Source organism: Engraulis encrasicolus, chromosome 21 (genome assembly GCF_034702125.1).
Source record: "Engraulis encrasicolus isolate BLACKSEA-1 chromosome 21, IST_EnEncr_1.0, whole genome shotgun sequence".
NCBI classification, from domain to species: Eukaryota; Metazoa; Chordata; class Actinopteri; order Clupeiformes; family Engraulidae; genus Engraulis; species Engraulis encrasicolus.
In genome coordinates, this window is record NC_085877.1 from 25447731 (window position 1) to 25464385 (window position 16655).

Here is a 16655-nt window from a genome sequence, read left to right on the forward strand (position 1 = left end):
AGATTAGCGAATGAACAGCGCCAAACAGCGCAACTATGCGAGGGCATGAGAAGGAGAATTGAACGTGTGATGGGGGGGAACTGGAGTGGAAGAAAAACAAATTGAGACAGATTGCGAAAGCAGCCCCGTCTGTGACAGGCATTCACCTACTTGTGTGAGTGTATACGCCCACGCTGGAATCTGTCATTCATTCATAGACGACACACACATGCATGCACGTGGACGCACCCACGCGCACACACACATGTGCGCACGCACGCGCAGACACACACACGCGTGTGCACGGACACACACGCACGCACACACACGCGTGCATGCACGTGCGCACACACACACACACACACATAAACACACACCACCATGTGCTCCTTCTTGATCTATTCTCACCCATAAACGTCCCCATACAACAAACAAAACACCCCTACCACCATTGCACCTCCCTCCCTCTCCCCCTTCCCATTCACACCAAACATCTACACCACACTTGCCCCCCTAGGTTTCAGCAGACGCCATACCACCCCCTATAGCCTGTACCCTCTGTTTCCCCGCCATCACCAATGCTAACCGTCCCCCTCCAATAAAAACACCACTGCAACACCCTGTGTTGCCCCCATCACCAACCTCAACCCCTCCACCCCCTACCTCCAAAATCCACTGTCACCCAGTGTCCATCATCTGTTTCCAGCGCTTCCAGCATGGGCGTAACTATAGCAGGTACAGCAGGTGTGGTCGTGTGTGTGTCCTGTGACCTCCAAGTGCCTGTCACCATCCCCAAAATCAAAATGAAATCAAAATTTCATTCAATTCTGATTTGGTTATGAAAATAATTGGTCTGTCTAAACTAGAGTAAGTTATCAAAACTGCATTACATTTCCTCAGTGTTAGTAGCGCATTATGAGCGCATTTATAACTTATAATGCATATCATAATTAATCATAGTGTATTATGAAAGTTATAATGTATTATAAGCCCCTTCAATGCCTGTAGTTTAAAACCATTCACAAGTACTTAAATCACCAAGAGGTCTAAAGCATTATAAGCTAGATTTATAATTATTCATGACTGTTGATGTACTCCATCATGAAGCGTTACGAGTGTAGTCATAATGCAGTATGATTATGATACGCATTATAAGTTGTTATAAATGTGCTCATAATGCGTTATAGATATGGACTTAATAGAAAGTGTTACTACATATCCTAAAATCGTGCCAATCTCTGAGGGCCCATGGTGGATACTCACACCAGGGCCAGTGACTAACTTGTTACGCCACTGGTTTCTAGTAAACACGCCACCCTACTGGCATGCAGACCTGACCCCCTTCAAGAGAACACACAACCTCCATGGCCCTCAGGCAGCAGACAAGGGGACCCTCTTTCCATCGCAAGTCCAACTCACGACCCCCTAGCACTCTGAACCTCTTCCCAATTAGATTAGCCTTTCCACCTGTGTCGCCAGACATGAATGCCCTCAGAAACACCCTCTCTCTCACCCAAATCTACCCCCGCCAAACAACCCCCAAAAGTCAACGTCATCTACTTTGTACATTATCAATGTACTTACTATCAATCAGTGGTGTAGTCTACTTTTTATGGTGGGTATACTGTATATTTGAGCATTTTTTGAAGTGGGTATACTGCATATATTTGTGCCATTCAAAATAATGGATCAATCAATTTTATGTGGGTATACTGGAATTTAGAAGTGGGTATACTCCGTATACCCGCGTTCTACGTAGACTGCACCACTGCTATCAATGTACATACGTTAAAAGGAATCAAATTTCAATTTCTCACTCTTTTTAGCCAGACAAGACAGGACAAACATTGCAATGTAAAACATGGCATCTGTTGGAAATGTTAAAGAATAACTTCAGCCAATTTCGACATGCAGTTGTAATGCTCACACTACCCTGGACGTTTTTTTTCCCACAGCCTTTTTCGAGATCCTGGTCATTGTAATGGGGGCAGAGGAGTTTGTTTACATTAAAAAAAAACATCTTGATTTATACCGAAAATCATCCAAAAGACAACTAGCAAACAGCTATACCTTTCAGGAACATATTTGGAGTAGGTCTATGTTAAGAAGGTTTTTAATGTAAACAAAGTCTGCCCCCATTAGAATACCTCAGATCTCGGAAAGGGCTGAGCTGAAAAATGCAGCATCACCGGGTACTGACAAGTCAAGGGTAGCGTGAGCAATACAACAGCATATTGAAATTGGCAGGAGTGCTCCTGTAGCCCCTTAATGCGCGCCGTACCTCCTGAGGCACGCTGTAATAGACATTGAAATGTAACTACCATAGCACTACAATACTATGACACAACACAAGCCCTTTAGTAATGCACCACGACTTGGTCATTACCATACTGGTAACAATGAATTTATAAAGCCGCGCCTTAAGGGGTTAAAGGGACACTGTGTGAGATTTTTAGTTGTTTATTTCCAGAATTCATTCTGCCTATTCACTAATGTTACCTTTTTCATGAATACTTACCACTACCATCAAATTCTAAGTATTCATTATGACTGGAAAAATTACACTTTTCATACATGAAAAGGGGGATCTTCTCCATGGTCCGCCATTTTGAATTTCCAAAAATAGCTATTTGTAGCTGCAAAAATGAATCTACTTGGACCATACTAGAAAATATTTGTTTATTACTTAGTAAGCTTTCATGTAAAGATCAAATTTGGCAATAGGCAGCCCAGTTTCAATGAGCAGCATAGTTGCAGTACCTTTTTTGACCATTTCCTGCACAGTGTACCTTTAAGTAATATATTCTTTAATCTAAGCAAGGAGTGTCAAACTCATTTCAGTTCAGGGGCCATATAGCCTCTATGATCTCAAGTGGGCTGGACCAGTAACATAATTGCGAAATATTGTAAAAAATATCTGCTTCATATTGGAATCACATCGCTACAGAAGTCAAGCACTTCGAGGTGGATGATGGCGCGTATATCAGGAGCGTTGACTGTAAATGGCGGCCAAAATAAAGACATTTGTTCTCAAAGGTGAAATCTCAGACAACTGCAACAAATTTGGTAATGGCCAAGACATTTACTTCTTATTTTGACATTCTTACCATTTTTTCTTCTCTACAAGTCTGGGTCCAGATTGAACCATCTGGCGGGCTTCATCCAGCACCCGGACCTTATGTTTGACGCCCCTGCTCAAATGCCTCTTTTCCACTGCCGGTTTTCTGGTAGGTCTACAGCTCGACACAGCGCGACTCTGCTGCCACTTGTTGCTCTTTGACTGAGCTGTGTCGTGCCCAATGGAAAACCAAAAAGTCTCGAGCTGTAGGCCTACCAGAAAACCGGCAGTGGAAAAGAGGCATAAGAGTATGGGCACAACGGTCAGCATTATGCCTGATCCACTGCCTGACACTCCTATCCAGCACTCCTCACCCCCATGATCTATCGTACTGCTCTCACCTCTCCACCCCCTGCACTCCACCCTCTTCCCAATTAGATTACACTTTCCCCTTTGTCCCCTGACACCACTTCCAAAATGGAAGGGCCGCTGCCAGAAACTTTGGGCCCCATGAAAGATTCAAATTTAGCCCCCCCTTAAGGGCCCCTGTCAGTGCTGTCAGTGCTTGGGCCCTTAGAATTGGCAACACCTATCCCCCCTTGCGGCACCAAAACCCCCCTCTCAAATCACCACATCTAACATCTAACTCCCCACCCCCCTACATCCATCTACTCCTCTATACCCCCATGAAAACCCTCACCATCAGCACCACTGTTATGAAAGAAAAGGGAAAGTGAAAGTGACAGCCCATCTAGGACACTCCACCTCCCATTGCTATTGTGACACAGCACTTCCAAGTACACAAGTGCACGCTGCACACAACAAAATTGCCACTCATCTGCAACCCACTGCTTCATCACATTTCCCAAAACGCTTTCCTTATAGTTCAGTACTTTCCCTGTACAATTTAAAACTAGAGTGAAAGGCTGTAGAGGTGCGAAGTTAAGTGACAAGTATTCAAGTTCAAGAGCAAACAGGAGGAGAGGATACAAAAGTAAGGAATATATAAATAATAATAAAAAATATGACGCCATGAGAGGTCTTCTGACAATGTGCATTTTGTATAGTGAAAATAAACTGAATTTTCTATTCTATTGCATTCTATTGTATTCTATTCTATTTTCTAAATACATAAATAGATTTAAATATGATGCTAAATTCTTTGTTCCATTTGTACCTTTGGCGGCCCAGGCCCTGAGTGGGCTGCTGTCGTCGATGACGTGGTAGAATGTGAGGGGCAGGATGAGGAAGGGGCTGTCGCTGGAGGTGTCCACCTGGAAGGCAACGTTCCTCTGGTCCAGACGCACCGTCTCCCCCTCCTTGGTCAGCGACGTCTGGAGCAGCTTACCCGTCACCTGGGCGACAGAACGCAACAACAGAACTAGAATTGGAATAATTGTTAGCATTTATACATTTTAGAACTAGACATTCCAATTCCCAAATTACAACTGGATTAACTTGGTTGCAAATTCAAGTAATGGGAGGAGCAAACATGGGCATGTGCCGCACGCACACACACACACACACACACACACACACACACACACACACACACACACACACACACACACACACACACACACACACATGTCCACACGTGCTCAGTCGCACACACACACACACACACACACACACACACACACACACACACACACACACACACACACACACACACACACACACATACACACACACACACACACAAACAAACAAACAACACACACAAACAAACACACTCACACGATAGCATGGTGTCTCTCAAAGTCAACAATACAATACTATACGGATGAGACACACACCCATACCTGTAGCACACACACAACAGTGCAGTTGCTGTCACTGTCAACAACACAGAACAGCCAGCATGTCAGTGGCTGACAGCTCTGTATGGATCAGACATTCATGCCATAATCCCATTTGCCGCTCGTCATGTCACAGTCAGCCGATGGTCAAGGGTGAGGAGAGGTCTCAGTGGTTTGTGTTTTTACAGACACACACGCACACACAGCACACAGGGAGAGAGAGAGAGAGAGAGAGAGAGAGAGAGAGAGAGAGAGAGAGAGAGAGAGAGAGAGAGACAGAGACAGAGACAGACAGAGAGAGTGATAGAGAGAGAGAGAGAGAAAGAAAAAAAAGAGAAGGTGCGAGAGAGAAATAGAGAAACAGAGAAAGAAAGACAAAATGACACTGACCTGGCATCCCAGCAGCAGGCTCTTGCGCATGTTGGCCACGCGGATCATGAGACAGGGTCGGCCCTCGTGATTGGCCACCACCGCATGCTGACTGAACTTCACCGTCTCACCGCGCTTCTTAGGCCTAGCAACCTGACAGAGAGACACATATGATATGAGTTTACACGTACCAAAATATGAATATACACACACCATATACCATGCTGACTGAACGTCACGTCTCACCACGCTTCTTAGGCCTAGCAACCTGACAGAGAGACACATATGATATGAGTTTACACATACACACATATGAGCATAGTACATCACACACTATGCTGACTGAACTTCACCGTCTCACCACGTTTTTTAGGTCTAGCAACCTATACAGGACACACAGAGACACAGACATCCAAAAGTGTATACACAAGTACACATATCAATACACACACACACATGCACGCACGCACGCACAGAGCATGCTGATAGAGCTTAAGCATCTCAACATGCTTCTCAGGTCAAGACACATGCTATGCGCTTACACATACACACATATGAATACACACAGACAGACACCACACAACACAACACACAACACCGCCACACTTTTTAGGCCTAGCACATTCACACACATACGTACATAGACACACGCACAAGGATACGCACGCGCACACACACACACACACACACACACAAACACATGCACACGCGCACACACACACATGACATACCATTTCCATCACATTAGTCGGCGGCGGAAGGACAACTACCAGTAGTAGCAAAAGTGTCACACACAAACACATTCTCCTTTTCCATCACTAAACCACATCAATCTTACAACGCCCCTTAGGCCTACACACCACGTCACCACGTATACATTTCAACTAGCTGCCTACATAGCCTGGCTTAAAAACCTGGACTTTTCGAGAAGTCAGCCCACCCTTTTTCTTGTCAGCAATGACGCTACTCATTCAGGGTCCAGGGAAAATATACATGTATATTTCAGCGGCGTCGCCAGACCTATTTCACAGGGGCATGTGCCTGGGTCATGGGCGTAATTTCGGCATGGATATAAGGGACGCGTCCCCACCAATATCCAGCGATTATCGTTTTGTCCGCACCAATTTGATCACTGGGGCTGGGGGGAAAAACGGTCTCTCGTCCCGTCCAAAAGTCCTTTGCCAAAGGCTGACGACCAATCTGATTGGCTGTGCCTTCCCCTTCTTTCACGTGAGACTCTAGGTTGTGTATGGTTGCTAGGAGGCAGGAGCGCCAAAAAAAAAAAGAAGCTGAGGTCTTTTCGGTAGGTTCTATCACTGCGCTTATCAGTGGTGTTACCACACGGTACGTTATTAAATTACTCTGGCAGGCTAACGTTCCAGAATCTTTGGTGCAACGTGGGTGACACGGGCACATGACTGCCAAGTGAGATGGCAGGCAAAAGAAAAAAAGTGGACATACGGAGCTACTTTTCAAAGAAATCTGTAAGTCACACTATCACTCGCTAATGAAATGACGTTTGGAACACAGCCCGTTAGCAGGGCAAACTCGTTATCTATGAATCAAGTTGTCTACGATGGCACAACTAACTGCAGAGACTGTTGTGCAGTTGAATATCCAATGGCTGTCAATATGTTAATGTTGCATTATGTCCTGCAAATGATAGAATGTTTGTGACAGTGACACAATAACTCCTCGTCAACATAACACGAGCAGATTTATCACGAGGGCGCCTTTGTAAAACGTCGGCGGGCACCTTAGCATAATGACAAACAAAAAAAATGCAGAATTCAGAAGGGGATAGGTCTGGAGGTCTGAGTACCCGCGCCTCCCATTTTGCCTCTCGTCCCTCCCTGTCTTTTCTTTCAATTTCGGTTGCGCGTGCATCACTGCATCCAAAGGGTTGGTGCTGCCCACCCTCTCTCTCTCTTTCTCTCGCTCCACATGAATTTCACCAACCTCTAACCTATTCAGTGTCTCGTTCTCCGTTTCCCCAATAATCAACGTCTTTGAAAGCGTGACATGAAATCGGCATTGCGCGTCATACATTTTTGAAACAAATAGGCTATGGAGACAGCACCGCTCGTGCTTATAAATCGACGTGGATCAATGACCATATTCATAGACCATGCTCTCCACATTAATTTCACCTATAGGCCTACCTCTAACCTATTCCGTGTCTCGTTCTCCATTCTCAATAATCAACGTCTTTGAAAGCGTGACATTAAATCGGCATAGCGCGTCATACACGTTTGAAACAAATAGGCTATGGGGACAGCACCGCTCGTGCTTATAAATCGACGTGGATCAATGACCATATTCATAGACCGTGCCCTACATCTGCATGACATGAACCTATGATTGATAATGCAAAAAAGCTTCTGGAATCTTTGTCTTGGAGCACTTTTGTGTCCCCACCAATGTCAAAATCAAAGTTTCGCCCTTGGCCTGGGTATTGATTTGCTGTGCCCCGGTATGAGTTTTTACAATATACAACAACCTTGCTACCTTGGAAATTAGCTCAAGTTTAGCACACGGAGTAGCCTTATCTACAGAATGCTCACAAAAAGTGCACATGCACTACTTGCCATAATATAATTATTTACAAGCTTTTAAAAATAAATAACTGCAAAAACATGTTTTGTTTGCCCTACTGTGCACCTGTAAAGCATTAGGTCAGCTGACGCCCCTGGTATTTCCCTTCGGTGGGACAGACCATTAACAATCGGGACAATCAGGTAAAACTGAGAAAGCTGGCAACAGTGTACTACCCTACAAAGGCAAAGGGTAGTAACTACATATTTTGTGAAAATAGACTTTAAACTGAAAATGGTCTTCATTACACCTCCTTTATCTTGTGACAAAGCCCTATGGTCAAAATGTCTTAGAGTCTGTTTTAGAGCTATTGCTATGTCAAAGTTGCAGTAACTACAATATCCAACCTAATGCCAAGGCTTTGGAGACATTTTTCCAAGTTTCTATGTTGTTAGTGCACTTTGCTAGCCTAGCGAGCTAAACCCCAAATTCAATTTGCGGCCTCTAGGGGCGTCTAGATTTCTAGGCTAGCACTTCGCCTTTGTAGGGCAGTACACCCAGAATGAAGGAATGAAGGAATGAAGGAATGAAGATTCGAAAAAAATCACTGCTATTATAGTTTAAAGTTTAGCTGTTTATCACCATGTAGTGGCTTGGGGCCCATAAGCGGCTGCCTCCCTGGCCTGGTGACAAGATGCGCATCTACACCATCTCACCACGTTTCTTTCCCCTAATCGCCTACAACAATCAGTAGTAGTAGCAGTAACAGTAGCAGTAGTAGTAGTAGTAGTAGTAGTAATGTGTCAGACATGTGTCCCATATACTCAAATATTCTCCTTTTCAATCATTAAAACCACACCAGACAAATACAATTGAGTGGGAAGACACACACAATGACTCAGCACTGGCCGAAAATCACATGGAAAACAACCTAAGGCCTCACATATAAACCACATGAAGAGACTTATGACACCAGGATTTGCATAATAGGGGCAAAACACACACACACACACACACACACACACACACACACACAGACACACACAGACACACACAGACACACACACACACACACACACACACACACACACACACACACACACACACACACACACACACACACACACACACACACACATACAGCATATCACATGCCGGTAAAAATCCCAGCGCAGTTAACAAGTAGCACACATCAAAATACTAATAAAAACACAATATAAAAGAAAAACACAACATAGGTGTCCACACAGATTCACACACATTCAAATATTCAAACATACAACACACATGCAAGCAAAAATGTTTCCAATGCCTGTGATGAAAACTGGTAGCCTACTTCCATCAGATTTTCATTTTACACCACAAACAAGACACATGGTGCTGTGTTGTTTGTTTGTTACTTGCTGTTGGTGTGTTGTTGAGATCAGTTGAATATGGTAAAGATGTGGCCTTACACCACACGGTAGTTCCCAAACTCGGAAACATTTACACAGACCACAGCTTTAGAGTTGTCTCACAGAATTAAAAAAGGAAAAAAAGAAAAGAAAGAAAAACAGAGAAAAAGAAGGAAGTTGTTTGTGCCTGCAAGTGTGCGCAATCTTCAATAATGATCTCCCTCTAGTGGTAAACAATGACAACAATCAAAAGAAAAAGAAATATTGTGTGTGAATGGCACTACAGTTTGGACTCTGGTCCTACCAGGACCCTGGCCCAGTTTACAAGCAGGCTGCGAGTTTTTCAAAATTCCATGAGCAGCGATTTTTTTTTTTTTTTTTACTTCAGCTAAGGAAGTTATGTTTTCGGTAGCATTGGTTTGTCTGTCTGTCTGTCTGTCTGTCTGTCTGTCTGTCTGTCTGTCAGCAGGATAACTCAAAAAGTTGTGAACGGATTTTGATAAATCTTTGTGGAGTTATTGGAAATGATAAAAGGAAGAAGTGATTACATTTTGGTGGTGATCCGTCTCATGATCCGTATCCTGGAATTTTGACATTCTAGTTTCTAACGCCACAGAAACAAGGCAGAAAGACTTGGAAAAAATAGGGTGAAACATAGTCAAATGTTCTATCAAACAGCTTCCTTGACGAAGGTCTGCTCTGCACTCCCTGAGTGCATTCCTAGTTTTTCACAAGATCTTAAGCATCGTCAGTGCTGTGGTATTGTTACACCTGGTGTTGATACATTTGGTGTTATTACACCAGTTATTCCACTCTACCTATTGAGTATCTAATGAGGATGTGTGGGGCCTACTTTTCTTCCACTTCTACTTTGTATCACACCCTAGTTAATACGCTGTTTATACATACCCTGGTATTTCGATAAACAAACATTTTTTCTTCCCAACCTTTTCCAAAATATTTGCGTACACACCATCGGCAAATCCACATAAATATGCTGCCGAGAGCAGTCATAAATACGTTAAGACTGTGCTCAGTAAGGAGAATGTTCTTCAAGTCTCCCTTTTTCCCTGAGTTTTTATGAAGATCCGTTTTGAGAGGGAAAACCCCTGTTGGTGTGTAAATAAAAGGCATAAATGAAGGGAAAAGTCTTCGTTCATCAAAATACCCGGGTATGCATACACAGTCCCTAAATGCTTGCTGGTACATTCTTGACAGGCAGTTGGATCAGACTTGGGACCATCTGGTGGTCTGCTTGGCAGCAACACCACTTGACCACTATAGATGGTGAAGGCTTGATACTAAGTGCCAAGAGTTTAATGGGTTCAAACTCAGTTGGAGAGCCCTAACATTAAGTGCAGAGATGCTGTGAGGGAAAGCTTTAGCTCACGCAATGGCAAGCAAAATAATAATAATAATAATAATAATAATAATAATAATAATAATAATAATAATAATAATGATAATAAATATAATAAAAACAATAATAATAATAACAAGAACTATTAGAAATGGCAATCTGGACCTCTGGCCAACACCAGATGCACGTGATGGTGTGTGTGTGTGTGTGTGTGTGTGTGTGTGTGCGTCCGTGCGTCTGTGCGTCCGTGCATGCGCGCGTGTGTGTGTGTGTGTGTGTGTGTGTGTGTGTGCGCGTGTGCGTGTGCGCCAAAGGGTATAACTTGGTGTGTGTTTGGCGCTCCCGACAGAAGAGACACAAACACAGCAGGCGGACAAACAGACAGGCAAACACACACACAGACACACACAGAGACATTGAGGTCATTGCAGTACAGTACATGGCGCAACCCCCTCCAGCGAGAGAGTTAACAATAAAGTTAATGATACTGCTAAAACTACTAACAATATAGCTCAGCTACCAGCTATCTTCCATGGATAAAATAAGTAACTTAGGGTAAAATAACAAAGTATTGGACTCAGCAATGGGGTATGCTGCAGAACACATTCATAGTCCTTAAACTTACCATGAGGAGGCATTTTCCACAGTGAAGCAAAAAGAAGAAGGAAAATGTGACTTATTGACAATTGCATAATAAGTAAGTGTATTTGAAGTCAACAATGTCATTGTTTTCTTACACACCTATAAAATAGTTTTTGGATGGTGTAGGGAAGATAAATTGAAAGTCATGAAAAGTGCATCCTAAATGAAAATTAATGAGCACGACTGTCTAACCAGAGCTCGGAGCATCATTTCTCGCAACCAAGTAACAAAATCTTATTCAATCCAAGTACTGGTGTGTGGATGAGAGACGATAAAAATTCTCAATCTAAGTACACAAACTGTACAGCAATTCCAAATATAGTGGTCAGGCTAAAAGTCTATGGGGCAGCCATTTCCTAATGGTTAAGGACATGGACTTTAGATCACAGGGTAGCAAGTTTGAATCCCACCCTTCCAATCCCTAACACACTCCATGGCTGAGGTGCCCTTGAGGAAGGCACCTAACCCCCATACTGCTCCAGGGACTGTAACCAATATGTATAATATGTAATATAATAGTAAACAAATGAAAGTTGCTTTGAATAGAAGCGCCCGCTAAGTGTAATGTAAGGTAATATAGACTGGAGGTAAAGCTAATGATAACTGAGGACAGTGTCAAGGACAGAGACCCTTGTGAAAATCGACCATGGTTTCACAATGGTTAACTGTGGGTTTCATGGTTACCCCCAAAAAACATGAAAACTTGTGGGCAGCTGTTGTGTAATGGTTAGAGAGTTGGACTGAATATCACAGAGCTGCAGGTGTGAATCCCACCCTTACCTCTCCCTACACCTCCATCCATGACTGAGGTGCCCTGGAGGAAGGTACCTTACCCCACATTGCTCCAAGGACTGTCATCAATATGTGCGCTGGATAAAAAAGCGGCAGCTACTTGTAATTTAATGAATGGTTCTAAACCGTGGTAAGACCATGGTTCATTTTATAGTTAAACCATAGTCAAACCATGAAACCATGATTGAACCATAGTTAAGAAAAACGCGCTGAACTATGCTAAATAAGAACATGAAACCCATGATTTACTATGGTCGATTTTCGTAAGGGGAGCAATCCCAGTTCAATCATATGCTCTCCCACTACAACACCCTGACCAGCTGTAACATTCAGATCCACCATACAGGGGGTCATTCACATTAATAAGCAGAGAGTTGCCTCAAGTTCCTGTTGCCTGCACGTGAGCATAATTCAACCCCCAGCCCTAAAGTGATGAAGTTTCTAATTTCCTAACGACGGTAGGACTACAATAGCGTCTCACAAGATTTCAAAATAATATTGTGCAGCATTTATTGTCGTTTCCGCTTCCTGGTCCAATCTCTGTTGTTGTGTGTAAGGACCTGTCCCTGCACCTCCTTGGCCCCCAGGCTCCTGTATACATCCCCTCACCGGGGCAACCAAAGCAATGCCATGCCAGATGGGTCTCACCCGAGATGTGACAGCAGTTTGATCCATCTAGAGTTTTTCAAACTGTGTGTGCATTATTCAGATCAATGTTTCTAAGCACACAATTATTCCCAAGATTTCCACCTTATTTTAATATAGCACTTTCTGCAAGTGCTGAACTCTAATATTAAAAAATATAGCGCAGTTGAGTTACTCTCTTCTCCACCTTCCGCTTATTTCCCTTTTGCTTTCTTCCTCTCGCACCACGTTCATCCCCTTTTCTTTATCTTTTCTATCAAAATCTATAAGTCCTCATTAAAAATCATCCATCCTCACGTCAAGGGAGAAGTTCTTGTGTCCTAGCTCCAAAGGCTTCCTCCAAAGACCTTAAATTGCTGTCAAGGCCTCAGCCGTTGCTCAAACGGCTAAGGCACAACGTTTGACCTGTCTGGTCTTCGACAGGCCAGACAGGTCGAAACGTTGTGCCAACTTTTCATTTATTAAATTACAACAAGGGAGCTTTTTGCGGTGTGCGGATATTTCTTACTTTTTGCATGTGCGCTCTTTTATATCCTGCACCCACGGCAATTGCTTTTTATGGGATGTGCATGCACCTCACAACTTTTCAAATGTCTAAGGCACCACACTGTTACACCAGGGAACGGAGTTCATTTCTGGCCTGAGGTCATTTCACGATCCTCCCCTGTCTCTCTCTCTCTTCCGCTTCTTTCCTTTCACCACCATCTTCACCGTCCTGTCTTAAATAAAGGCATACCCCCCACCCCACAAAAATCTTAACAATTACTGTCAACTCTTTGATCATTGACAGGAGGCGGAAACAACATAGGAAATTAATTGTACAGCACAAGTAATAATGAGGGAAGGATGCCCATCAGGCAATATTAATTACATGTCACAAAGCCACAAGTGGTGTAATTTTATATTAATTTTCCACTTCCTAGACCTAGATTGAATGCCGCAGGTGATCTGTCTGGAACATCTTGTCACTGCACAGGAGACCTTGGATCGGCAGTAGACAATTTTTCAAATTCATAAGGAAAATTGGTAACACTTTATTTTAGGGTTACATCTATGAGCAATGACACATACAATGTTAATGCCTGTATAAGTAACTTGTAAGGCATGTACTAAGCAAAATCAAATGTCTTGTTCATGCACAATTAAGGATTTATTATAACCTCAGTAAGGACCAGTAAGCCTATATTTCTATTTATTAGTAAGTAGTAAGTGCCAGAATACAATGTGTATAAGCTCCTGACAGTGTGAAAACATATGTGGAATAAGGGTCCCTATTCTAAAGTGAAGCATTGCTCAGCCCAGATGGCTTGTTACGTACATGGCAAATTGTTTGGATAACAACTAAATTGCACGAGTGAGGGGAGGAGCTAAGGACGTAGGTAGGCCCAGAGCTGGGTAGGTTGTCTGTAGATTGCGTACCCATCATGCACTGCACTTCTTGGAGCTAGATTGGTAACACTTTACTTAAAACCAACATTATAAGCACATTTATAACAAATTATAACGCACATTATGATTACTTAGTTACAACGTATTATGACTACACTCATAATGCTTCATGATGCTTTATATTAACAGTTATTAATAACTATGAATCTAGCTTATAATGCTTTATAAATCCAAGGGTGTCATGAGTGCTCATGACTGGCTATAAACTACAGGCTGCCTGATGGGGCTTATAGTACATTATGAGTACCTAAACCCCTCTATGCACAGACCTGGATGATAAACTATTATAATAGTTTAAAGTATTAATAGTATAAAGTATTATAAGCTACATTCATGATTATGCATTACTGTTAACATAAAGCATCATGAAACATCATCGGTGTAGTCGTAATGCTTTGTAAGTAATTATAATGTGCATTATAATTTGTTACAAATGCGCTCATAATGCGCTACAGATATGGGCTTCATAGAAAGTGTTACCGCTAAATTTCTCAAACATTAACTTATTTATCACAAAGGAATAGCTTAGTTTCGCTTCCAAACTATTACTCATTGTCATATTCTGCATTTATTGTAGGGTTTTTACAATTAAAACTAACTGGTATATGAAAAAATAACATCTCACCACCCCACAGTCATTAAGAAGTTTACATCCAATGCTTGCTGGGCTGAGCAATGCCTCTCTTTTAGAATAGGGACCCTTATTCCACATCTGTTTTCACACTGTTCAGGGTTTGTTCACACAGTGTACCAGGAGCTTATACACACTGTATTCTGGCACGTACCGCTTACTCATTAATAGAAATCTAGGCCAACTGTCCTTACTAAGTTTATATTGGTAATAAATCCCTTATTGTGCTTTAACAAAACATTTGTGAATACATGTCTAACAACTGTCTGATTCTGCTTAGTACATGCCTTACAAGTTACTTACACAGACATTAATATTGTATGTATTAGTGCTAATAGATGTAACCCTAAAATAAAGTGTTACCCGAAAATTAGGAAATGAGGAGCCAATCATGTTGTTACCCAGCAGCATTGCTCAAAAAATGTCTTTGTATCATCAAATTCACATTATATTGCACTTTCATCCACATCAATTTATGATTACTTTAGCAAATGTTGCTTTCTTTGTGGCTAGATGCCTTACTACAGAGCACTTCAGCCAATGATGGAGGTGTAGGGACCTAACACACACATTCTTCCTGCTAGCAAGGATACCCAGGTGAAAAAGTGGTTCAATTTAGTACAATAAAAGCACGACTGAAGTGTACTTAGCATGTTAAAAGTGCACTCATACTTTTTGTGCTAAGAAAAAGTATGTTTACAATATGCTTATTTAAAGTGTACTTAAAATTAGATGTAATTAAGTTGCTCTCAAATAAAGTACACTTAGCCAACCATACTTAAAGTGGACTTGGAAGATTTTTGGCTAAAGTGTATTTAGAGGAACATAATAATAGTGTTCTAATAGTGAACTTACTTTTTATAACATATTGCAATTGCACTTTTTTAAAATGCACAATGATTATACTTCACCCAAATGTCTTCGAAGTGTGATTTCTATAGTGTAAATCGCTTTAACATACTACAAGTATACTTTTTCTAAGTGCACCATAATTGAACTTCACCAAAATATCTTCAAAGTGTGCTTACACAAAGTGCATTTACCCATCATGCACCATCATGCATATCCCATCATGCACTGCACTTCTTGGAGCTAAATTTCTCAAACAGAGAGCCATTTATCTCAAGGAAAGGAATATCTTTGGTTTGCATGAAAATATTATATTCTGCGTTTATTGTAGGGATTTTTAACATTTTAAGTGGAACACAAAAAATGACCATGTTCCCACCGTCTTGGCGATGGTCACGTATATGTTCTGGTATATATAGGCTCACACTTCCAATCATCTGACAATGGGAGGTAAGGCAGAAGTACTGTAGTTGACCAAAGTAATGATAATGTTCCCAAATAAGAATTCAAGTGTCAGAAGATGAAATAAGATTGAGTTGAAGTGGTATGTGTACCTGAAATCTTTGTATGTGTACCTGTAATGACTGTATGTATCAAATATGCTATGCATGCATATCACCAATGTGGATGTGGTTAATGTACATGCACTGAGAAATAGTATGGATTATAGTATTACATTTATGTTATTTCATGGACTTGGGAGTGTACCGTAAACATACTTCAAACATACCTGTTAATATATTTACAATACTTAATATGATACACTTTTTACAGACTTAAAGTGTTCCAATGTAGTCCAAAGAAGCATGAAGTTAATATACTTTTATTAAACTTCAAGTAACAATAAAATGTCATAGAAGAGTACTCCAGCACACTCTTAATGCCATACGAATGCATGAAAAGCGTGTTTGGAGCATATTTTTTAAAAGTATGCTTGTAGTGCACTTAAAGTTGTCCAAAGTGGTGCCAATTTAGCAGCCTCAGTGTGCTGCAAGTGTGCTGAAGTACTGCTCTAGTAGTGCTTCAGCGCACTAATAGTGCAATGAAGCACACTTTAAATCACCGAAAATAGTACACTTTGTACTTACGGTCAAAAAAAGTACACTTTAAGTATATGTGTTTTTCACCTAGGTAGGCTCTGAATCTAAAA

The 16655-nt window shown here is 41.8% G+C and overlaps 1 protein-coding gene across 1 annotated transcript in view; it reads right to left on the minus strand.

Moving 5' to 3' along the window:
* Positions 1 to 16655, minus strand: part of kcnj10a (potassium inwardly rectifying channel subfamily J member 10a) — a gene marked incomplete at its 3' end in the record, with an annotated part of 64507 nt that overhangs the window by 27005 nt on the left and 20847 nt on the right. Inside the window, exons 4-5 of the mRNA XM_063186457.1 lie at positions 5230 to 5361; positions 4215 to 4392 (exon numbers count right to left, since the gene is read on the minus strand). Of these exons, the coding sequence (XP_063042527.1) occupies positions 4215 to 4392; positions 5230 to 5361 (310 nt within the window). The remainder of the gene's footprint in view (positions 1 to 4214; positions 4393 to 5229; positions 5362 to 16655) is intronic.